Source organism: Xenia sp. Carnegie-2017, unplaced genomic scaffold (assembly GCF_021976095.1).
Source record: "Xenia sp. Carnegie-2017 unplaced genomic scaffold, XeniaSp_v1 HiC_scaffold_20, whole genome shotgun sequence".
Lineage (NCBI taxonomy): Eukaryota > Metazoa > Cnidaria > Anthozoa > Malacalcyonacea > Xeniidae > Xenia > Xenia sp. Carnegie-2017.
The window spans coordinates 13,916,103-13,941,430 of record NW_025813483.1 but is presented as its reverse complement, the minus strand read 5'-3'; the positions used below and the strand labels follow the sequence as shown (position 1 = coordinate 13,941,430).

General features: G+C 32.3%; 3 protein-coding genes across 5 annotated transcripts; all 3 read left to right on the top strand.

The window, feature by feature from the left end:
* The first annotated feature begins 58 nt into the window (after nt 1-58).
* On the top strand, nt 59-3,027 carry LOC124441827 (pinin-like). Its single transcript, XM_046992295.1, has 8 exons — nt 59-313; nt 451-552; nt 644-722; nt 791-876; nt 1,071-1,146; nt 1,214-1,369; nt 1,953-2,091; nt 2,175-3,027. The coding sequence occupies exons 1-8, from the start codon at nt 162-164 to the stop codon at nt 2,825-2,827; spliced, it is 1,443 nt and encodes a 480-aa protein (XP_046848251.1). The 5' UTR covers nt 59-161; the 3' UTR covers nt 2,828-3,027.
* An 83-nt stretch (nt 3,028-3,110) lies between these two features.
* Nucleotides 3,111-7,970, top strand: LOC124441825 (neuron navigator 2-like). Of its 3 annotated transcripts, none has more exons than XM_046992293.1 (15): nt 3,111-3,327; nt 3,403-3,591; nt 3,817-3,934; nt 4,115-4,240; nt 4,579-4,643; nt 4,713-4,916; nt 4,988-5,071; nt 5,140-5,186; nt 5,331-5,578; nt 5,669-5,712; nt 5,779-5,887; nt 6,255-6,297; nt 6,405-6,641; nt 7,079-7,136; nt 7,253-7,970. In XM_046992293.1, the coding sequence occupies exons 1-15, from the start codon at nt 3,274-3,276 to the stop codon at nt 7,388-7,390; spliced, it is 1,764 nt and encodes a 587-aa protein (XP_046848249.1). In that variant the 5' UTR covers nt 3,111-3,273; the 3' UTR covers nt 7,391-7,970. The 3 variants fall into 3 exon arrangements, with proteins under 3 accessions (XP_046848249.1, XP_046848248.1, XP_046848246.1); XM_046992292.1 differs by having other exon boundaries at nt 5,259-5,569; XM_046992290.1 differs by having other exon boundaries at nt 5,259-5,578.
* Nucleotides 7,971-8,190: 220 nt separating this feature from the next.
* Nucleotides 8,191-12,801, top strand: LOC124442642 (protein YIF1B-like). The gene is made up of 9 exons (XM_046993139.1): nt 8,191-8,305; nt 8,588-8,638; nt 8,819-8,994; nt 9,069-9,173; nt 9,246-9,324; nt 9,786-9,843; nt 11,228-11,383; nt 12,334-12,427; nt 12,508-12,801. Exons 1-9 carry the CDS (start codon nt 8,278-8,280, stop codon nt 12,664-12,666), a joined length of 906 nt encoding a protein of 301 aa, XP_046849095.1. The 5' UTR covers nt 8,191-8,277; the 3' UTR covers nt 12,667-12,801.
* Nucleotides 12,802-25,328: the final 12,527 nt, after the last annotated feature.

Below are 25,328 nucleotides of genomic sequence, written 5' to 3'. Positions count from 1 at the left end.
ACAATGTTGCTCGTTCACGTCGGCTGGTGCGAACAATAACACTGATAAAATATTCTTTTGTACCATACTACCATTACCACCACTACGCCACCCACCTCTAGTATTATTTATAATCTCTATGGTTGAGAGACCCCCTGCGAGTTGCTGCGAGCCTGCGAGCAATGCTTGCGAGTCCTGTGATCTCATTCATGATAATGGCGACCGAGAGTGTGGTCAATTCCCTGCAACGCGAGGTCGAACTTGCTAAGGAAGGGCTGAAAAATGTCGATGAAAGCATTAAAAAGCTTACCGGGAGAGATCCGTCCGAGGCTAGGTGAGTGCTTAGCTGATATAAATGATTTCTGTGGTGAGTTGTGGACAAATTTATGTGAACACACTAGACAGTCAGTTATAGTGCCAAAGAAAAACGTGATTACCCCAGCTCATCTGAGTTAAAATATATACTTCTAGAGGACCTGGTGGAAACAGAAGAATGTTGGTGCGAAGGAATGTTGGTGAGAGAATTGGTGGACCTCCAGCAAAGAGATTTAATGCTGGGTTAGGATTTAACAAGTAAGTAGTTAGTTTAAATATTACCTGAATTAAAACGTCTCAATTTCTCCGTTGCCCTGCAAATTTAATTTGTATGATTGATGGGATTTAGTACTGGTCCTCGAGCCAATCGTCGACATTTTGGCCAATTGGAGAGTGATGGAGAAGAAGAGGAGGATGATGGGAAGAAAGTGTGTGATAAAATATAATTAAACATTATATCTATGTTTCAGTAATTTCAATAAATTGTATTATTTAGCCCACTCTCCAGTCTTCAATTGTTGCCAAACCAGGCCCTTCCAGGGAAGCCATTGAAGCAAATACAGACAACAAGACAAAGACAAGGTACTTTATATAAGATATAAACCAGAGAAAATCCAAATACTGTTGACATACTAATGCATGATTTTAGTTTGGCAATACTTTGGGATAAGGATTCCTCAAAATTTTCAAACACGTAATTGTCCTTATGAAAGAAGCAATATACTGTTGTTTTATAATAATTTCTCTGAACAACTTCACATATTTCATTTGTGCAGGAACAAACGAATGTTTGGAGTACTTCTTGGAACTTTGCAAAAGTTCAAGGAAAACAGCACCAGAGAGGCTGCTAGGGTAAATAGAGATGTTGAAATTGCAATTATACTAACTACATATTATACTAAGTAGCTGAGCATTATAGGAAAGAAAACGTAAGCAAATAGAAATCAAGTTGGAAGAGGCTGCTGCTAAAGAGAGGGAAGAAGCATTCCGTAAAAAGAAAGAACTTTTTAGTGCCCGCAGAGAACAAAAACACAAAATTGAAGAATTGGAAAGGAAAATGGAAGTAGCCGAAATGGTATTGTAAAATCCTTGCAATTAATTTAATATTCATTATTGTTAAATATTTTAAGTTTATAACAAATGTCCTTATTGCAAACATCTTTAACACCATTTGAAGTGAATGAGTTATTTACATAGATATAGAATGGAAAGTCAACATGTAGTAGGGTGTAATGATTTACATGTGAAAATGATTGTAGGATAAATGAGCAGACATTTGTCTCAAAATCTCACACATCAACTCAAACTCCTTATCTTCTTGTCACCACACTGCAAAACCAACTACCACACAATCATGCTTTTGCATCTTAGACACAACTTGCTTTCCTTTTTCTTTTAAACTCAACAAAGCTCTTTATATTAAGAAACATAAACCTAAACTTCAACAAATACAAAAACTTAATGCTATTTCCTATTTTTAAATAGTTTGAAATTTCTTCAAGACTTAGCAATTAAAACAAATTTTAAAACCTCTCATTCACTTTTCCCTAATGGTGTAACATGTGCCAAAACAATTGTCATTTATTCAAAATGTTTAATTAACTTTGTGCTATTTTGGTATTATGGAAACATTTTATCCAAATATATTCTTCTTTTAGCTTGAAGAGTGGGACACACATGACAGAAAACTTAGCAAATTTATAAGAACAAATGCAAAGCCACATATCTTCTACCTTCCAGCCAAGCATAATGATTATACTTTGGGATTATTAGAGAAAAATTCTCAACATGTTGAAGGTGAGTGAGGAGGAGAAAATTTATGAAGTAAGCATTTTCTTTGATTAGGATCTAAAACTTTATTCACTAACTTCCACCTGCAGAAGAAATAAAGATCAGACGTGAAGAAATTGTGGAAACCATGGAAAAAAAGGATGGTGGTGATGAGGGACCTGGGGAGGAGTCTATGATTCAACAAGATGTTGATTTAAGTTTAAACCAGTCTGTGTTAGAGAGTGATAATGAAGAGAAAGAGGGGAGAAAAGTTGTTAGTGAGAAACAAAGGAATGTAGTTTTAACATCCAAGGATAGTGAGATTTTAGTTGAGAAACACAATGAAATAAATGAAGTGATGGATAAGAGAGAGAGCATGGAGAATAAAGGTATGGAAATAAAGAATGATGAACTTATAGAGAAGACAGAAAGTTACGAGAATGAGATGGATGTGAAGAGTGTAGAGAAAGAAGAAATAGACAGTGAACAGGTAGATGAAAATAGCGCCGAAAAAATTGTTAAAACGAAGAATGAAGATGGTGAATTGTCAGGTACACAGGGGACCCTTGAGTATCCTAGTAAGAGTGAGGTCATCCCAACTGATCCCAATGAGAACCAGGTTATTCATGTAAAAATTGAAGACCCATTAAGCAGAAATGAAAACTTAAAAGAAAGCGATGAGTTGGTTGACAGCAATGTTTCTATGGTTGGTTCTGAAGTTGGAAATGAAGATAAAAAAAGTGGTCAAGAACAACAAGAGTAAAACAACACAAGACGAGAAATCCAGGAAGAAACAACCAAACTTTCATTTGTTTCTTTTTATATTTATATTTCTTATTATACGCTGTGTTCTTATATTCATTATAAATTACTTGTTTAGCTGATATGTTAAACCTAGTGGTTAATAGCTGTTTAATTGCCATTCGATGATTGTTCTTATGACAATTAAAACTTACTCATAAACTGGTGTCATGTGTTTTTCTCTATGTATTTTTACCGTCAGCAGTCCTGTACTGCATACGATCGTTTGACGGGTACCATGTATGCAGTGCTAACCAATGGCTTTACAAGAAGGTCAATAGTGCGACTTGGTTTGAATGACAGAGTTGGGCTTTGTTTAATTAAGAATCTTGACAACGCATTATTAATTATTATCGCTAGAGTTTAATCCTTATCTTGATCAAAAATTTTGAGATAACGTTGGATAATATGAACGAAGCACCGCATTCTTACCATGATCATACAGCTGGTTATTCCAGTCAGGTAAGCTTTGAATCGTATCACAATTACCGACTTAGTTATTCCAGTTTGTTAGAAGGCTGTGATTTTATTCTCTAGAATTCGAATGCCGTTACTCCTCAGCATGCGAGACCCCCGCTTAAGAAGAAAAGTTCGTGGACAAAACTCACATCAAAAGCCAGACGTTTTAGTATAAAACGTCGAAGAAACTCTTCAAATCTTAGTGCGTCAGGGGAAAATGCCCAATTTCAGCAACATTCTTCGTTATGTGATGAAAAGGGCCTAGAGGTATTAATAATCAATAACTCGTTTTACGATATACTGTGTCGATGTCATTGTCTAAGTTTTGGATGCTAATTTTGACTTGGATTTTTTTATTGATCAGATTTAGTCGAATCTTGCTTCGTATTGAACATTAGTTAAAGTTTTATACATGTTAAACAATACTTTTTTCATATCTTCACCCCAGACAGTTATTTACTGCAATAAGTATACGTACATTGATGTCACTAGGACTACACAGCTTGGTGTAATCATCATTTAATACGTGGATTACATCGGGAAATATCCACAGATCTTAGAACAGCCGTTGGTGATGGTACAACATTATTAAGTCTTGTGGAATGTTTGAGTAAGTTCATGTTTTTGCGATTAGTTTTTGTTGTTGACTTAATGCAATTGCGTATTTTTCCTTCCTTCCATCTTAAAGCATTTGTACTGTTTGCATGATGACTAAAGTGGATTAGGTAATTTGAGTCAGCAGCCTACAAATATTGAATTCATGCATTTCCTGCTTGTTTGATTTAAATAGCAAAGAAAACTGTTCCTGGCGTTAACCGTCAACCAGTTACCTGGTCAGAAAAACTTGACAATATTCAGACATGTTTTCAATTTCTTAATTCCCATGGAGTGCGAATAACTGGGATTTCACCTGAAGGTTCGTTTCTTTGGTTGTCTTTAGTTATTGCATTCCATAGTTTCTTATTCGTCACCAGTGTTCCTCACTCTCGCGATCGTTGAGTCGTTTGAATGAAAAGGATTTCGTGATGATTTGGAGTTTTGTAGAAATCCGTGAAAATAATCTCTAACCCAAACCCTAAAAGTAAAATTTGGCTATGGCTTGCACATTGGTTAAAGAACGGATCAATATTGTAGAACAGAGAATTATTACTCTTATGGAGGAAGACTGGGCAATAAATAGTCAATGGGAAATTGCTGGACTTTCCTGTACAACCCATTTTTACATCTTTCTATCATGCTTATCGTCTTTTCCAGATATTATTGAAGGCAATTTAAAATGTATTCTGAGACTTTTCCAGTATCTTGAAAGACATTTCGAGGTAAACGTATCTTTTTACGATCCGTTTTCCTTGAGATCAGAATACTGTATCAAATATTTTAATGTTTAGGTTAGCCGATATTCAGTGGCTGATAGAAAGTTAGAAACATCACAAAGTCATATGAATGGGCGCATAAGTTCTGGTTACCATAGTGAAGATGACGCTTATACTGATGGGAGAACTACGCCGACAATTGAGGCATTACCAGGCCTCATGAGCGGGAGCGACACGGAGTCTGATTACGACAAGTGCCGTGAACTTGAGCCCTCATTGGTCAGCTAGTTTTGTACATTGGTAGAATTTCTTGTTTGATGTTAAAAAAAAAGTTTCTATAATTGTTACAGCAAAACGAGAGAAGGCCATCGTGGACTTCTGAATTATCTGAGCATTCCAAAGTAGGGATGTCTTTGGATAACATTGGATACATGGTAAGACTGTGTTGCGGGGTCTTTTAGTGAACTCAATGAAGATATATTAAAATCTTTCTATGATTTAGCCCTCCTATCCTTTGCACAAGATGAGATCGTCGGGTAGATTTGAGAGGTAAATTTGTCTATTTCTAATTCTTAGTCACCTTACTGTGTCTAGTCATTGTATTGTATTACCCTTGTTTAGTTACAAACAAAAATCTTCCAATGATGAAAAAGATTTTGTTTCAACATCAAACGTAAGACTTCTCACTTCCAGACAATCTGCCAATTTTTATTCCTCGAAGGATGAGGGGGCACATACTAGGGATAACTATGGATTAGAGCTTGAAGACAACTCATCATTAGATAGAGTATCTCTATCGTCTACAGCGACACCAATACTACCCAATCTATCTTCCGCATCATCTTTTGAATCTCTGCCGCTGGATTTTTCATCTGATGTGTCCAGCGTGGTGGCTCAAGATCGTTTTAAAACATCGTCTAAATTCTCCCAAGGTTTCCAAGGCAAATTATTTAATTAGTAAATTAACGTGAATATCATTCGCTACTTCATTTTCATAAGTAGATCACTGATCTCAATATTTTGTTCATCAGATACTTTCAATGAAGACCGACACAATTGCACCATTCAACAAAAGGTACGGTCAGGTGTAGTCGCAATATCAATTTTATGCACTAAATAATTGTTCAATATTTTTATTCAGATTGATGCATTGAATTCCATGTACGAGAAATTACTCCCACTTGTTGATTCTGGCGAAGACAACAGACGAAAATCAAAAGTTCCTTTGCCAAAACTGGCTATTCTACAAGGTAATGTTTATGTTGAGTATTGACTTGAGTGAGCTCAGTTATTGCAATAATTGGTTTTGGCTGTCAGTTATCATAACATCTTTTTATTGTAATGTATGAGAATGGAATGTAATAATAAGGTGCAGTTATTTAGCACTTTGTCAGGAATATTTCACGGAGCTCTTATACCCGTGTTGATTAGTTTCCAGTTTTAGAAAGTATATCGAGTGAGCGCAAGAAAATATAAAGTTTACTGTCTTAAGATCTCCGTGTAAGGGCTGGCCAAGTGTGCTATATGTGTACATTATCTACTTACTAATATGATGTAAAATACCACTTTTATGAGCACTTTTAGGCTTAAAGTTAAGAGATACTTTATGTCGTTTAGCGAAAAAAAAGAACTCGTACACTAAAAGAATAAGAAATTCAAAGTAAGCCTGTTGACTTTTTATTATTAGCCTTTAGCATTATACGATGATAAATATAAGATGTTGCACCCCTTGTTATCCCTTGACGAGTCTTGTCTTTCTTTTTTAAGATCTTTGAATCGTCGCCTAAATCACATCGAGTCCAACGTCGTGACATTAGCAAGAAACATCGATTATCTCCGATCTCAAATACGAGGAGAATCCAAAGTGAGGCAGGAGTTGGAAAGGATTCAACAAGATATGAACGAAATAAAAGATTCCTTTTACAATATTAACTTTCGTCATGAAGATTTGCCTCGTTCACACAGTCATGATAAACGTATGCGAAGTCTCGATAAACTAAAGAGGTTAGGATCTTTGCATTTTTCGACATTCCCAGTTTAAATATGACTCCAGAATAATATACACTTGAGGGTAATGCTGTACATGTTTACACAGTATATACACAATAGAGCATGGGTAAAACATGAACGTTATTTTTTGGGAAGGGGGGGGGGAGAATATTTATATATTGAGCTCTGCCCTATATCAAAAAAAATCAATTACTGAGCGTTCTAGTTTCACCCCTGCAATAGAGTTTATTAATTATCATGACGACAACAACAACAACATTAACTAAAACAGCAACAACAACAACAACAACATTAACTTTACAGTCATTGATTTCAGACATTTTTAGGGTTGCCTAACACACTTCTCATTTATTGTAATAAAAAACTTACTCAGGCCGGTATATGTCACTTCATGATAAAAGTTTTCAATTTCATTTGCTGTCCGACATTAGATTCTTTGGTGAAGAACCACCTTTAATGGATATTCTCTTGAAGAAGATAGGCTATGACGTAAGTTCTACTGCATGTGAAGCAGTTTTCTAGAAGACAGGTCTCGTCTCAAAAAAGCTGAATATTGTCAGCTTTCGTTCTTTCTAAAATTAAATTTTTATAATGATACTTTTTAGCGATTCATTCCGCATTTCAAAACGCATCAAGTTGGTATCCTTGAGTGGCCTTACATGACGGAACAACGACTGCATAACATGGGAATTCCTTTGGGACCACGATTGAGAATTCTTGAAGAAATGCAGAAAGTTCGTTAAACATCTGATAAATTTAGCGTTTTGCAAGTTATGTCCGCCTCAATCTCAATATAATATCATTGCCGTACTTAATAAGACTTTGCTTGTAGACGATGTTTTTACACTGCTATATTGAACTTATGTATTACATGATCTAAAAGGATTCAAACAAATGTTCCACTGCATAATTGTAACTGCGATAAAACTATTTAAGTTTCTATTTTGAACACATTAACTACGATTTCATGATACTGTTGATACATAACAGTTGTCTTTAACTTAAAGTTAAATATGATCACAATATATCGTACTCGAAAATTTTTTGATTGTTTGAAGAAAAGAACATTTGGTCACTGGAATGAAATAGGAACAATTAACGTACACTTTTTGTTCTTTGCTAAACTCAGGAAAAGTGTAAATCTTTTAAAGAGGTTGATGGCAATCGTTTAAGAAAGATGACTCGACAGAACTCTTTCTATTTTCTACAAGTATAACGCTTTATTGAATTGAATAATTATTATTAACATTGGTATTTTAAACATTATATAGACTTGAAAGAACTTTAAATGTAGTTCTGTCCCAGCATAACGCCAAAGTTGAATCCGAATTTGCTTTTTCTTTTTTATGTTAACATTACCTGAATATGTACTATATGAGAGGGGTGCAACACCCCCTATGCCCCAGTCGCAACGGTCTTGCCAAATGCCAGGGAGGGTATGCAATGATTTTCGCCACACTACTGTGCAGTAAATGCCAGGAATTTTTCAAGAAAATTATGCATTTAATTTTGTGATAGGAAATTCGGAAAATCTTGTTTCACGAAAGTGGAAGCACCAATAGAAGATACACATACCTCTGACACAAACAACTTACAAGTGATAAATTTCGAGTCTCGAAAGTTCAAAATCATGGATCCTCCTCCTCAATTTATGGGCGGTAAGTAATCTAAATCAAATGTGGAATGCCTTTATTATAAGAAGAAATGAAAATTTTTGTTTTATACATAGTGTGCATGAACTGATTAACGTTGTGTTATTGTCTAGTTAATAACAATGTATCGTTGTGTTTTATTATTTCAATTATTATCAAATATGATATTTATTTTGTGGTTTTAGTGAATGCAGCACTGTATGATGTATCATAGTATAATTTGTAACTCCAGAATTCTTAAACCATAAACTGGGCAACGTTGATAATTTTTCCAATTAAATTTAATAGATAACTATTATGGTGAAACAAGGAGAGCGACACAAAAACGGCCTCGCAGAGGTAGGAAGTTCGGAAATTTGTTCAGTGAATGGCGAAAATTGCAGTTAGCAAACTATGTTTGGATTGTGGTTTTCAATGCTATACTTAATACACCAGTTACACAGAATGTCTTTCACATGTAATTTCCTACGATGATTTATCAATATGTTATTATGTAATTTATGTTTACTTTTACATCAGGTCCTCAGCATTCTACTCCACTATTTGATGATACAAGTAATCATGGCATGCCCCAGCAGCCAATGGGTCATCAAGGTTTTGATTCATCGCAATTCACTAACGATCCTATGACAAACATGGCATTTCAATATGGCACGACCTTAGCATTCCAAGGACGAGAATATGTTGATAAAAATGTTAGTTTACTCATGTGCAGTGTGTTAATTTATCCAAACATCATTTATTGATTCGAACGTCATTTTGATTTCAGATTGATAAGTTTGTGTCGACGTCAAACCTTAAGTACTATTTTGCTGTTGATACTAGTTACGTTGGACGTAAGCTTGCTCTTTTGCTCTTTCCATTTTCACACCAGGTTGGTAATGTACAGTTTTTCAAAGAAGTTTTCCAACTATTTCTCCTTATCTCTATATTTGTTGCATCTTAGAACTGGTCAATAAAATACAACAAAGCAGAACCAATTGCTCCACGTTATGAAGTCAATGCACCAGATATGTATATTCCTGGTAGGTCACTGATTTCAAAAATTCAGTGGATACCTTTCTTAGACAAACAATAAATTTAGTGCAAGTCATTGATAGGTGTATCTCTATAAACATTTTGAGATGGATGACTATCTAGAGCTGAGTATGATATCAACAATCCTTCAAACCTAAGTAAAACCAAGTTCTTAGGCATAAAGTGGAGATTTGGGAATCGGTTGAGATTTCACAATCAATCATTGAAATTGACCAAACCAATCAATTATTAATTTAATCAGACAAATCTCAAGCTCGGCCATTTCAGCCTTTGTTTTGCATTCGTCAACAATTCTTAGAAAGGCCCAGAGAATTATCAAAGCAAAATTTCGCTGCATTTTCCATCTTTATACTACCTTCTATTCGCATAATCCCTAAACAGTGACGTTCAGATGGTCACATCAAATTTTTCATAAAGTGGAGATTAAAATGTGAGGCTATTTTTCTAGTTATGGCTTTTGTTACTTATATTTTGGTTGCTGGTCTAGTCATGGGTATACAGGATAGGTGAGTTTTGTATTGAGAAGAACTTACTTATGTTTGACATGTTTGTGAATGTAGATTGTCCAGATTAGTAGAGTTCTGAGAAGGACTGTTGGTGTTGATGTTTACTGACGTTTTGACAACGTTAGCGGTAGTCATCTTAAGAGTCAAGACTCACTTCAGTCTGAAGATGACTACCGCTAAGGTTGTCGAAACGTCAGTAAACATCAATACCAACAGTACTTCTCAGGACTCTACCAAACTGTACGATCTACATCCACAAACATGTAACGATACTCCTGGGTTCAAACCATTTACTTTAGTACTTGTGTTTTCTTAACTAGTGATTTTAGAACTTAACACTGATGTACACAGATGAATAAAAAGCGCAATACAGAGTGTATCGTTGACAATTTTGTGCACCTTAGAAGACGAATGAATTTAGCCAAATATCTCATAGATTTGTGCTCGAATGTGTAATTTAAATCGTCAGTTTGGTCTAACACAAAATATAAACAGAAAAATCAACCTCACAAAACGGAAGAGCGGTTTGCATTATGAACGGCTTGTACAAAGCATGAATGAAAGATGTTAGAAATCCATTTTCATTTAATGAGATGAAAGTTTTGGTCTTAGTTTACAATGTATGAAAATTCAAAAATATTTGATGAAGAGTAAAACCGCCTTTCAGATGCGTGAACTTAGGTTATTTTTTGTTTGAGCAGTTTCGGTGGGAAACTTCGGCTCCTACTACGCTATCCGACTGGATATACCAATAGCAAGCTTCAGCCATAGAGCTGGTACGCAGGGATTGTGCTGTTCCTACAACTTACTGACATCAGCCTACGATGCTATTTGACGTATACTATAGATATATATACTCTTTACTTGCTACGCGAGCTATTTACTCCAATCAGACGATTTCTCTGATAATTTGTGACTAAGGAGTTAGTTATTTCCTGAGCAGTGCAAGGACATCATCAAGTTGGTTGGTATGACCTATCCTTGGTAGAGTGGACTGCGCTAGATTGTACATCATTGGTGAACCTAGCATGTACATCTCTGGTGATCCTTAATATGTACATCACTGGTGATCCTAGAATGTACGTCATTGGTGATCCTAGAATGTACATCATTGGTGATTCTAGCATGTACATCTCTGGTGATCCTTAATATGTACATCTCTGGTAATCCTAGAATGTACATCATTGGTGATCCTAGAATGTACATCATTGGTGAACCTAGCATGTACATCTCTGGTGATCCTTAATATGTACATCTCTGGTAATCCTAGAATGTACATCATTGGTGATCCTAGAATGTACATCATTGGTGATTCTAGCATGTACATCTCTGGTGATGCTTAATATGTACGTCACTACTTGTTTACATTGTTAAATTTTTTTAGCTTTTCTCCAGAGCAACTTGGTATTACAGCAACATCAGCATTTCTTTGGTCATTTGTTGAAGTACTTGCAATTATGTTATCATTTTATGTCTGCAGTGTCATGGCTGAAGTAAAGGCCTTAGACCTTGTTGCTTTTTGTGGATATAAATATGTTGGGTATGTAAAATATCGAATTCTGTTATTAGATATAGGTTTGAATCTGTTATTGCTACAATTTTTTATTGTGTGTTATTTCAGTCAATCTTATCGTTTATTTTTTCTTTGTTAATGTAAATGTTTGGTTGCGGCATTTTTTCGCCTTTAATTTCGTGATGTCGATGTATTATTAAGTTCATAAAATTTTGTGAAGTTCATTTATCAACAAATTAAATAGCAAACTTAGGAGAGCGTTCTTGATACAGGGGGCGTGCTGGCCGAGTACGAAAAAACGAGAACTTACTGTGGGCCCCCTTCTCATAATGGACCCCTTACATTACAAATAAGAATTTTGTAAGTTTAAAATTTAATAAATACACTAAAATTTGTAAATGAAACTTCTGTGTAAGTTGTATTCTACGTATATCGAGTTTGTTTGTTTCAGTATTGCAATTGGGCTTAAATGTTGCTCGTTTTGTTGTTCTTCTTAATGTTCCAGCACGCTGCTGACTTGAGAACATTGAAAAAATTACATTCTGTCCATTTGTTTGGTCTGGATAAAGTATTTCAATTTCTGGCTATATATTTCAAAAATCGTGTAATCGGACATTTTGATGCACTTGTTTTTTAGTCTTTTCTATATCTTCGAAAAAATTTTGCGATTTAAAAAGTATTGCTTACGTATTTTTTTCTGCAGCAAGTTTTATCTGTGTAAATTGCCATCACTTAATCTGTGTAAATTGCCATCACTTAATCTGTGTAAATTGCCATCACTTAATCTGTGTAAAGTGCCATCACTTAATCTGTGTAAATTGCCATCACTTAATCTGTGTAAATTGCCATCACTTAATCTGTGTAAATTGCCATAACTTAATCTGTGTAAATTGCCATAACTTAATCTGTGTAAATTGCCATAACTTAATCTGTGTAAATTGCCATCACTTAATTACATCAATTGCTTTATTTCATAGCATAATCTTAACATTGCTTTCTGGCTTGTTATTTAATTCGACTGGTTACTATGCAGCATTGCTTTGGATGAGTTTAACCACTGGTTTCTTTTTGGTAAGAATAATTGAACATTTATTGATAACTTGTTTTCTCGTCTCATCTCAAGTATGAACTACTCTGAGTGTTTTTTACAGGTACGAACTCTGCGGTTGATTATTTTACCTGAGGCTGACAGCATTGGACGAGCAAGTAAACGACGAATATATCTTCTTTTGTTTATTGCTCTTTTACAGCCCCTTCTCATGTTTATTTTAACAAGACATTTGAGACCAATGTACGTAGAAGTAAACTGAACTATAAATAAATAAGAAATGTGTACGAAACCAACAAAGACAATAAGAATATTTTACTTTGGTAGAAATGTAAGTGTACTCGCATAATATGACAGTATGATATAAATAAACGAGAATAAGTTTTTCCAGCTCAAATATCTGTATCTAATTGGGACTGAGTTTCTCCTACAGTGGTTGAGAATTATATAAATATAATTCTTATAGTCTTTTTGTGAAAATGTGTGATAATGCATGAATTAGAGTCTTTATATGAAAAAGTGAGAATATGTATGAAATTGCGTAAATTATAGTCTTTATGTGGAAAAGTAAGAAAATGTATGAAAATTTGTGAAAATGCATGAACTATAGTCTTTGGCATGAAAATGCGTGAACCATAGCCTTTGGCATGAAAATTCGTGAACTATAGTCTTTGGCATGAAAATTGGTGAACTATAGTCTTTTGCATGTAAATTCGTAAACTATAGACTTTCGCGTGAAAATGTGTGAAAATTCTTGAAATATAGTCTTTTGCATGAAAAATCGTGAATTATAGTCTTTTGCATGAAAATTTGTGAAATATAGTCTTTTGCGTCAAAATTCTTGAACTATAGTCTTTTGCATGAAAATTCGTGAACTATAGTCTTTTGCATGAAAATGCGTGAACCATAGCCTTTGGCATGAAAATTCGTGAACTATAGTCTTTGGCATGAAAATTGGTGAACTATAGTCTTTTGCATGTAAATTCGTAAACTATAGACTTTCGCGTGAAAATGTGTGAAAATTCTTGAAATATAGTCTTTTGCATGAAAAATCGTGAATTATAGTCTTTTGCATGAAAATTTGTAAAATATAGTCTTTTGCGTCAAAATTCTTGAACTATAGTCTTTTGCATGAAAATTCGTGAACTATAGTCTTTCGCATGAAAATGTGTGAAAATGCATGAATTAGAGTCTATATGAAAAAGTGAGAAAATGTATGAAATTGCGTGAATGAAATTGCATGAAATTGTATGAATCAAGTGAATGAAATTGTATGAAATTGCGTAAATTGTCTTTATGTGAAAATGCAAGAATTATAGTCTTTATGTGTAAAAGTGAGAAAATGTATGAAAATTTGTGAAAATGCATTAACTATAGACTTTGGCATGAAAATGCGTGAAAATGCATAAACTATACACTTAAGCATGAACATGCGTGAAATGCATGAATTAGTGTCTTTGGCATCAAAATGTGTGAAAATCTATTTTGCATCAAAATTCGTGAAGTATAGTCTTTGCATGAAAATTCATGAACTATAGTCTCTTTCCATGAAAATTGGTGAACTACAGTCTTTTGCATGAAAAATCGTGAACTATAGTCTTTTGCATGAAAATGTGTGAAAATGCAAAGACCATAGTCTTATGCATGAAAATGTGTGAAAATGCATGAACTATAGTCTTTGGCATGAAAATGCGTGAACTCTAGCCTTTGGCATGAAAATGCGTGAACTCTAGCCTTTGGCATGAAAATGCCTGAACTATAGTCTTTGGCATGAAAATTGATGAACTATAGTTTTGCATGAAAATTCGTGAACTATAGTCTTCGGCATGAAAAGCGTGAAAATGCATGAATTAGTGTCTTGGCATCAAAATTTGTGAAAATGCAAAGACTATAGTCCTTGGCATCAAAATGTGTTAAAATGCAAATACCACAGTCTTATGCATGAAAATACGTAAAACGCATTATCTATAGCCTTTGGCATGAAAATGCGTGAACTATAGTCTTCACGAAAATGTGTGAAAATACATAAGCTATAGTCTTTGGAATGAAAATGCGTGAAAATGAACACTATAGTCTTTGCATGAAAATGTAGAAACGCAAAGACTATAGTCTTTTGCATCAAAATTCGTGAAATATAGTCTTTGCATGAAAGTAACGAACTAAAGTCTTTCCATGAAAATTGGTGAACCATCTTTTGCATGAAAATTCGTGAATTATAGCCTTTGGCATGAAAATGCCTGAACTGTAGTCTTTGGCATGAAAATTGGTCAACTATAGTTTTTTGCATGAAAATGCGTGACCTAGAGTCTTCGGCATGAAAATGCGTGAACTACAGCCTTTGGCATGAAAATTTGTGAAAATACATGAACTATAGTCTTTGGAATGAAAATATGTGAATGTGCAAATGACTATATGTGCAAAAGACTATAGTTCACGAATTTTCACGAAAAAACTATAGTTCACGAATTTTCATGCTAAAGACTAAATTTCACAAATTTTCATGCAAAAAACTATAGTTTACGAATTTTCATTCAAAAGACAAAATTTCACAAATTTTCATGCAAAAAACTATAATTCACGATTTTTCATGCAAAAGACTATAGTTCACGAATTTTCACGCAAAAGACTAAATTTCACAAATTTTCATGCAAAAGACTATAATTCACGATTTTTCATGCAAAAGACAATAATTCACGATTTTTCATGCAAAAGACTATAGTTCACGATTTAACGCGCAAAAGACTATAGTACACGAATTTTCATGTGAAAGACTATAGTACACGATTATTCATGTGATAGACTACAATTCACGAATTTTCATGCAAAAGACTATAGTTCACGATTTTTCACGCAAAAGACGAATTTTTATGCAAAAGACTATAGTTCACGAATTTTTATGTAATGACGAATTTTCATGCAAAAGACTATAGTTCACGATTTTTCACGCAAAAGACGAATTTTTATGCAAAAGACTATAGTTCACGAATTTTTATGTAATGACGAATTTTCATGCAAAAGACTATAGTTCACGAATTTTCATGCAAAAGACTATAGTTCACGAATTTTCATGTAAAAGACGAATTTTCATGTAAAAGACGATTTTTCATGCAAAAGACTATAGTTCACTATTTTCAAGAAAATGTCTATAGTTCACGAATTTTCATGTGAAAGACTAGAATTCACGAATTATTATGCAACAGACTATATTTCACGAATTTTCATGCAAAAGACGATTTTTCATGCAAAAGACTATATAGTTCACGAATTTTCATGCAAAAGACGAATTTTCATGCAAAAGACGAATTTTCATGCAAAAGACTATAGTTCACGATTTAACGCGCAAAAGACTATAGTACACGAATTTTCATGTGAAAGACTATAGTACACGATTATTCATGTCATAGACTACAATTCACGAATTTTCATGCAAAAGACTATAGTTCACGAATTTTCATGTAAAAGACGATTTTTCATGCAAAAGACTATAGTTTACGAATTTTCGAGCAAAAGACTATATAAACGATTTTTCATATGATAGACTACAATTCAAGAATTTTCATGCAAAAGACTATAGTTCACGATTTTTCACGCAAAAGACGAATTTTTATGCAAAAGACGAATTTTCATGCAAAAGACTATAGTTCACGAATTTTTATGTAATGACGAATTTTGATGCAAAGACTATAGTTCACGAATTTTCATAAAAGACGAATTTTCATGTAAAAGACGATTTTTCATGCAAAAGACTATAGTTCACTATTTTCAAGAAAATGTCTATAGTTCACGAATTTTCATGTGAAAGACTAGAATTCACGAATTATTATGCAACAGACTATATTTCACGAATTTTCATGCAAAAGACTATAGTTCACGAATTTTCATGCAAAAGACGAATTTTCATGCAAAAGACGATTTTTCATGCAAAACACTATAGTTCACAATTTTACGCGCAAAAGACTATAGTACACGAATTTTCATGTGAAAGACTATAGTACACGATTATTCATGTGATAGACTACAATTCACGAATTTTCATGCAAAAGACTATAGTTCACGAATTTTCATGTAAAAGACGATTTTTCATGCAAAAGACTATAGTTCACTATTTTCAAGAAAATGTCTATAGTTCACGATTTTTCATGCAAAAGACTATAGTTCACGATTTTTCATGCAAAAGACTATAGTTCACGATTTTTCATGCAAAAGTCTATAATTCACGATTTTTCATGCAAAAGACTATAGTTCACGATTTTTCATGCAAAAGACTATATTTCACGAATTTTCATGCAAAAGACTATAGTTCACGAATTTTCATGCAAAAGACGAATTTTCATGCAAAAGACTATAGTTCACGAATTTTCATGCAAAAGACGAATTTTCATGTAAAAGACGATTTTTCATACAAAAGACTATAGTTCATCAATTTTCATTCAAAAGACTATACTTCACGAATATTCATGCAAAACACTATAGATGACGAATTTTCATGCAGAAGACGATTTTTCATGCAAAAGACTATAGTTCACGAACTTTCATGCAAAAGACGAATTTTCATGCAAAAGACTATAGTTCACGAATTTTCATGCAAAAGACGAATTTTCATGTAAAAGACGATTTTTCATACAAAAGACTATAGTTTACGAATTTTCAAGCAAAAGACTATATAAACGATTTTTCATATGATAGACTACAATTCAAGAATTTTCATGCAAAAGACTATAGTTCACGATTTTTCACGCAAAAGACGAATTTTTATACAAAAGACGAATTTTTATGCAAAAGACTATAGTTCACGAATTTTCATGTAAAAGACGATTTTTCATGCAAAAGACTATAGTTCACTTTTTTTTCATGAAAATGACAATAGTTCACGAATTTTCATGTGAAAGACTAGAATTCACGAATTATTATGCAACAGACTATATTTCACGAATTTTCATGCAAAAGACTATAGTTCACGAATTTTCATGCAAAAGACTATAGTTCACGAATTTTCATGCAAAAGACGAATTTTCATGTAAAAGACGATTTTTCATACAAAACACTATAGTTCATCAATTTTCATTCAAAAGACTATACTTCACGAATATTCATGCAAAACACTATAGAATACGAATTTTCATGCAAAAGACTATAGATCACGAATTTTCATGCAAAAGACTATAGTTCACGATTTTTCATGCAAAAGACTATAGTTCACGAATTTTCATGCAAAAGACTAAATTTCACAAATTTTCAATAAAACACTATAATTCACGATTTTTCATGCAAAAGACAATAATTCACGATTTTTCATGCAAAAGACTATAGTTCACGATTTTTCATGCAAAAGACTATAGTTCACGAATTTTCATGCAAAAGACTAAATTTCACAAATTTTCATGCAAAAGACTATATTTCACGATTTTTCATGCAAAAGACTATAGTTCACGATTTTTCATGCAAAAGACTATATTTCACAAATTTTCATGCAAAAGACTATAATTCAAGAATTTTGACGCAAAAGACTATAATTCACGATTTTTCATGCAAAAGACTATAGATCACGAATTTTCATGCAAATGACAATAGTTCACGAATTTTCATTCAAAAGACTATAGTTCATCAATTTTCATTCAAAAGACTATACTTCACGAATATTCATGCAAAACACTATAGATGACGAATTTTCTTGCAAAAGACTATAGATCACGAATTTTTATGCAAAAGACTAAATTTCACAAATTTTCATGCAAAAGACTAAATTTCACAAATTTTCATGCAAAAGACTATATTTCACAAATTTTCATGCAAAAGACTATAGTTCACGAATTTTCATGCTAAAGACTAAATTTCACAAATTTTCATGCAAAAAACTATAGTTTACGAATTTTCATTCAAAAGACAAAATTTCACAAATTTTCATGCAAAAAACTATAATTCACGATTTTTCATGCAAAAGACTATAGTTCACGAATTTTCATGCAAAAGACTAAATTTCACAAATTTTCATGCAAAAGACTATAATTCACGATTTTTCATGCAAAAGACTATAATTCACGATTTTTCATGCAAAAGACTATAGTTCACGATTTTCGCGCAAAAGACTATAGTCACGAATTTTCATGTGAAAGACTATAGTTCACGATTTTCATGTGAAAGACTATAATTCACGAATTTTCATGCAAAAGACTATAGTTCACGATTTTTCACGCAAAAGACGAATTTTTATGCAAAAGACTATAGTTCACGAATTTTTATGTAATGACGAATTTTCATGCAAAAGACTATAGTTCACGATTTTTCACGCAAAAGACGAATTTTTATGCAAAAGACTATAGTTCACGAATTTTTATGTAATGACGAATTTTCATGCAAAAGACTATAGTTCACGAATTTTCATGCAAAAGACTATAGTTCACGAATTTTCATGCAAAAGACGAATTTTCATGAAAAGACGATTTTTCATGCAAAAGACTATAGTTCACTATTTTCATGAAAAGACTATAGTTCACGAATTTTCATGAAAGACTATAATTCACGAATTTTATGCAAAGACTATATTTCACGAATTTTCATGTAAAAGACGATTTTTCATGCAAAAGACTATAGTTCACGAATTTTCATGCAAAAGACGAATTTTCATGCAAACGACGAATTTTCATGCAAAAGACTATAGTTTACTGCTTTTCATGCAAAAGACTATTGTTCACGAATTTTCATGCAAAACACTATAGTACACGATTTTCCGTATGCAAAGACTATAGTTCACGAATTTTCATGCAAAAGACTATAGTTCACGAATTTTCATGTAAAAGACGATTTTTCATGCAAAAGACTATAGTTCACGAATTTTCATGCAAAAGACTATATAAACGATTTTTCATATGATAGACTACAATTCAAGAATTTTCATGCAAAAGACTATAGTTCACGATTTTTCACGCAAAAGACGAATTTTTATGCAAAAGACGAATTTTCATGCAAAAGACTATAGTTCACGAATTTTTATGTAATGACGAATTTTGATGCAAAAGACTATAGTTCACGAATTTTCATGTAAAAGACGAATTTTCATGTAAAAGACGATTTTTCATGCAAAAGACTATAGTTCACTATTTTCAAGAAAATGTCTATAGTTCACGAATTTTCATGTGAAAGACTAGAATTCACGAATTATTATGCAACAGACTATATTTCACGAATTTTCATGCAAAAGACTATAGTTCACGAATTTTCATGCAAAAGACGAATTTTCATGCAAAAGACGATTTTTCATGCAAAAGACTATAGTTCACGATTTTTCGCGCAAAAGACTATAGTACACGAATTTTCATGTGAAAGACTATAGTTCACGATTTTTCATGTGATAGACTTTAATTCACGAATTTTCATGCAAAAGACTATAGTTCACGAATTTTCATGTAAAAGACGATTTTTCATGCAAAAGACTATAGTTCACGATTTTCATGAAAAGACTATAGTTCACGATTTTTCATGCAAAGACTATAGTTCACGATTTTTCATGCAAAAGACTATAGTTCACGATTTTTCATGCAAAGACTATAATTCACGATTTTCATGCAAAAGACTATAGTTCACGATTTTTCATGCAAAGACTATAGTTCACGAATTTTCATGCAAAAGACTATAGTTCACGAATTTTCATGCAAACGACGAATTTTCATGCAAAAGACTATAGTTCACGAATTTTCATGCAAAAGACGAATTTTTATGTAAAAGACGATTTTTCATGCAAAAGACTATAGTTCACTAATTTTCATGCAAAAGACTATAGTTCACGAATTTTCATGCAAAAGACTATAGTTCACGAATTTTCATGCAAAAGACGATTTTTCATGCAAAAGACTATAGTTCACGAATTTTCATGCAAAAGACGAATTTTCATGCAAAAGACTATAGTTCACGAATTTTCATGCATAAGACGAATTTTCATGTAAAAGACGATTTTTCATGCAAAAGACTATAGTTCACGAATTTTCAAGCAAAAGACTATATAAACGATTTTTCATATGATAGACTACAATTCAAGAATTTTCATGCAAAAGACTATAGTTCACGATTTTTCACGCAAAAGACGAATTTTTATACAAAAGACGAATTTTTATGCAAAAGACTATAGTTCACGAATTTTCATGTAAAAGACGATTTTTCATGCAAAAGACTATAGTTCACTATTTTCAAGAAAATGTCTATAGTTCACGAATTTTCATGTGAAAGACTAGAATTCACGAATTATTATGCAACAGACTATATTTCACGAATTTTCATGCAAAAGACTATAGTTCACGAATTTTCATGCAAAAGACTATAGTTCACGAATTTTCATGCAAAAGACGAATTTTCATGTAAAAGACGATTTTTCATACAAAAGACTATAGTTCATCAATTTTCATTCAAAAGACTATACTTCACGAATATTCATGCAAAACACTATAGATGACGAATTTTCATGCTAAAGACTATAGATCACAAATTTTCATGCAACAGACTATAGTTCACGATTTTTCATGCAAAAGACTATAGTTCACGAATTTTCATGCAAAAGACTAAATTTCACGATTTTTCATGCAAAAGACTAAATTTCACAAATTTTCATGCAAAAGTCTATAATTCACGATTTTTCATGCAAATGACTATAGTTCACGATTTTTCATGCAAAAGACTATAGTTCACGAATTTTCATGCAAAAGACTAAATTTCACAAATTTTCATGCAAAAGACTATATTTCACGATTTTTCATGCAAAAGACTATAGTTCACGATTTTTCATGCAAAAGACTATATTTCACAAATTTTCATGCAAAAGACTATAGTTCACGAATTTTCATGCAAAAGACTATAGTTCACGATTTTTCATGCAAAAGACTATAGATCACGAATTTTCATGCAAAAGACTATAGTTCACGAATTTTCATGCAAAAGACTATAGTTCACAATTTTCATGCAAAGACTATACTTCACGAATATTCATGCAAAACACTATAGATGACGAATTTTCTTGCAAAAGACTATAGATCACGAATTTATATGCAAAAGACTAAATTTCACAAATTTTCATGCAAAAGACTAAATTTCACAAATTTTCATGCAAAAGACTATATTTCACAAATTTTCATGCAAAAGACTATAGTACACGAATTTTCATGTAAAAGACTATATTTCACGAATTTTCATGTAAAAGACAATTTTTCATGCAAAAGACTATAGTTCACGAATTTTCATGCAGAAGACGATTTTTCATGCAAAAGACTTTCATGCAAAAGACGAATTTTCATGCAAAAGACTATAGTTCAAGAATTTTGACGCAAAAGACTATAGCTCACGAATTTTCATGGAAAAGACTAAATTTCACAAATTTTCATCCAAAAGACTATAATTCACGATTTTTCATGCAAAAGACAATAATTCACGATTTTTCATGCAAAAGACTATAGTTCACGAATTTTCATGTAAAAGACGATTTTTCATGCAAAAGACTATAGTTTACTATTTTCAAGCAAAAGACTGTATTTCACAAATTTTCATGCAAAAGACGAATTTTCATGTATAAGACGATTTTTCATGCAAAAGACTATAGTTCACTATTTTCAAGAAAAGTCTATAGTTCACGATTTTTCATGCAAAAGACTATAGTTCACGATTTTTCATGCAAAAGACTATAGTTCACGACTTTTCATGCAAAGACTATAATTCACGATTTTCATGCAAAGACTATAGTTCACGATTTTTCATGCAAAAGACTATAATTCACGATTTTTCATGCAAAAGACTATAGTTCACGATTTTCATGCAAAAGACTATATTTCACAAATTTTCATGCAAAAGACTATAATTCACGATTTTTCATGCAAAAGACTATAATTCAAGATTTTTCATGCAAAAGACTATAGTTCACGATTTTTATGCAAAAGTCTATAATTCACAATTTTTCATGCAAAAGACTATAGTTCACGATTTTTCATGCAAAAGACTAAATTTCACAAATTTTCATGCAAAAGACTATAATTCACGATTTTTCATGCAAGAGACTATAGTTCACGATTTTTCATGCAAAAGACTGTAATTCACAATTTTTCATGCAAAGGGCTATAGTTCACGATTTTCATGCAAAAGACTATATTTCAAATTTTCATGCAAAAGACTATAATTCACGATTTTCATGCAAAAGACTATAATTCACGATTTTTCATGCAAAAGACTATAATTCACGATTTTTCATGCAAAAGACTATAATTCACGATTTTTCATGCAAAAGACTATAGTTCACGATTTTTCATGCAAAAGACTAAATTTCACAATTTTCATGCAAAGACTATAATTCACGATTTTTCATGCAAAGACTATAGTTCACGATTTTTCATGCAAAAGACTATAGTTCACGAATTTTCATGCAAAGACTAAATTTCACGAATTTTCATGCAAAGACTATAATTCACGATTTTTCATGCAAAGACTATAATTCACGATTTTTCATGCAAAGACTATAGTTCACGATTTTTCATGCAAAAGACTATAGTTCACGATTTTTCATGCAAAAGACTATAGTTCACGATTTTTCATGCAAAAGACTATAATTCACGATTTTTCATGCAAAAGACTATAGATCACGAATTTTCATGCAAAAGACTATAGTTCACGAATTTTCATGCAAAAGACTATAGTTCACAATTTTCATGCAAAAGACTATACTTCACGAATTTTCATGCAAAAGACTATAGATCACGAATTTTCATGCAAAAGACTATAGTTCACGAATTTTCATGCAAAAGACTATAATTCACGATTTTTCATGCAAAAGACTATAGTTCACGATTTTTCATGCAAAAGACTATAGTTCACGAATTTTCATGCAAAAGACTAAATTTCACGAATTTTCATGCAAAAGACTATAGTTCACGATTTTTCATGCAAAAGACTATATTTCACGAATTTTCATGCAAAAGACTATAGTTCACGAATTTTCATGCAAAAGACTATAGTTCACGAATTTTCATGGAAAAGACTAAATTTCACAAATTTTCATGCAAAAGACTATAGTTCACGAATTTTCATGCAAAAGACTATAGTTCACGAATTTTCATGCAAAAGTCTATAATTCACGATTTTTCATGCAAATGACTATAGTTCACGATTTTTCATGCAAAAGACTAAATTTCACAAATTTTCATGCAAAAGACTATAGATAACGAATTTTCATGCAAATGACAATAGTTCACGAATTTTCATTCAAAAGACTATAGTTCATCAATTTTCATGTAAAAGACAATTTTTCATGCAAAAGACTATAGTTCACGAATTTTCATGCAGAAGACGATTTTTCATGCAAAAGACTTTCATGCAAAAGACGAATTTTCATGCAAAAGACTATAGTTCACGAATTTTCATGCAAAAGACGAATTTTCATGTAAAAGACGATTTTTCATGCAAAAGACTATAGTTCACGAATTTTCATGCAAAAGACTATAGTTCACGATTTTTCATGTGATAGACTACAATTCACGAATTTTCATGCAAAAGACTATAGTTCACGATTTTTCACGCAAAAGACGAATTTTCATGCAAAAGACGAATTTTCATGCAAAAGACTATAGTTCACGAATTTTTATGAAAGACGAATTTTCATGCAAAAGACTATAGTTCACGAATTTTCATGTAAAGACGAATTTTCATGTAAAGACGATTTTTTCATGCAAAAGACTATAGTTCACGATTTTCATGAAAAGACTATAGTTCACGAATTTTCATGTGAAAGACTATAATTCACGAATTTTATAAAAAGACTATATTTCACGAATTTTCATGCAAAGACTATAGTTCACGAATTTTCATGCAAAAGACTATAGTTCACGAATTTTCACGAATTTTTCATGCAAAGACGATTTTTCATGCAAAAGACTATAGTTCACAATTTTCATGCAAAGACTATAGTTCACGAATTTTCATGCAAAAGACTATAGTTCACGAATTTTCATGCAAAAGACTATAGATCACGAATTTTCATGCAAAGACTATAGTTCACGATTTTTCATGCAAAAGACTATAATTCACGATTTTTCATGCAAAAGACTATAGTTCACGATGATTTTCATGCAAAGACTATAGTTCACGATTTTTCATGCAAAAGACTATAGTTCACGATTTTCATGCAAAGACTATAGTTCACGATTTTTCATGTAAAAGACTATAGTTCACGATTTTCATGCAAAAGACTATAATTCACGATTTTTCATGCAAAAGACTATAGTTCACGATTTTTCATGCAAAAGACTATAGTTCACGATTTTTCATGCAAAAGACTATAATTCACGATTTTCATGCAAAAGACTATAGTTCACGATTTTTCATGAAAAAGACTATATTTCACGAATTTTCATGCAAAAGACTATAATTCACGAATTTTCATGCAAAGACTATAATTCACAATTTTCATGCAAAAGACTATAGTTCACGAACTTTCATGCAAAAGACTATATTTCACGATTTTTCATGCAAAAGTCTATAATTCACGATTTTTCATGCAAGACTATAGTTCACGATTTTTCATGCAAAAGACTATAATCACGATTTTCATGCAAAGACTATAGTTCACGATTTTTCATGCAAAAGACTATAGTTCACGATTTTTCATGCAAAGACTATAGTTCACGATTTTCATGCAAAAGACTATAATTCACGATTTTCATGCAAAAGACTATAGTTCACGATTTTTCATGCAAAAGACTATATTTCAAATTTTCATGCAAAGACTATAATTCACGAATTTTCATGCAAAAGACTATAATTCACGATTTTTCATGCAAAGACTATAGTTCACGAATTTTCATGCAAAAGACGAATTTTCATGCAAAAGACTATAGTTCACGAATTTTCATGCAAAAGACGAATTTTCATGTAAAAGACGATTTTCATGCAAAAGACTAT

Excerpts from the sequence above, each read along its gene's own strand:
- LOC124441827 (XM_046992295.1), top strand. The coding sequence starts at position 162 with ATGCTTGCGAGTCCTGTGATCTCATTCATGATAATGGCGACCGAGAGT. Across the intron at positions 1,147-1,213 it reads GCACCAGAGAGGCTGCTAGG|GAAAGAAAACGTAAGCAAAT; the intron begins GTAAATAGAGAT and ends TGAGCATTATAG. Across the intron at positions 1,370-1,952 it reads AAATGGAAGTAGCCGAAATG|CTTGAAGAGTGGGACACACA; the intron begins GTATTGTAAAAT and ends TTCTTCTTTTAG.
- LOC124441825 (XM_046992290.1), top strand. The coding sequence starts at position 3,274 with ATGAACGAAGCACCGCATTCTTACCATGATCATACAGCTGGTTATTCC. Across the intron at positions 4,241-4,578 it reads AACTGGGATTTCACCTGAAG|ATATTATTGAAGGCAATTTA; the intron begins GTTCGTTTCTTT and ends CGTCTTTTCCAG. Across the intron at positions 6,642-7,078 it reads AGTCTCGATAAACTAAAGAG|ATTCTTTGGTGAAGAACCAC; the intron begins GTTAGGATCTTT and ends GTCCGACATTAG.
- LOC124442642 (XM_046993139.1), top strand. The coding sequence starts at position 8,278 with ATGGATCCTCCTCCTCAATTTATGGGCG. Across the intron at positions 9,325-9,785 it reads ACCAGATATGTATATTCCTG|TTATGGCTTTTGTTACTTAT; the intron begins GTAGGTCACTGA and ends CTATTTTTCTAG. Across the intron at positions 12,428-12,507 it reads TAACCACTGGTTTCTTTTTG|GTACGAACTCTGCGGTTGAT; the intron begins GTAAGAATAATT and ends TGTTTTTTACAG.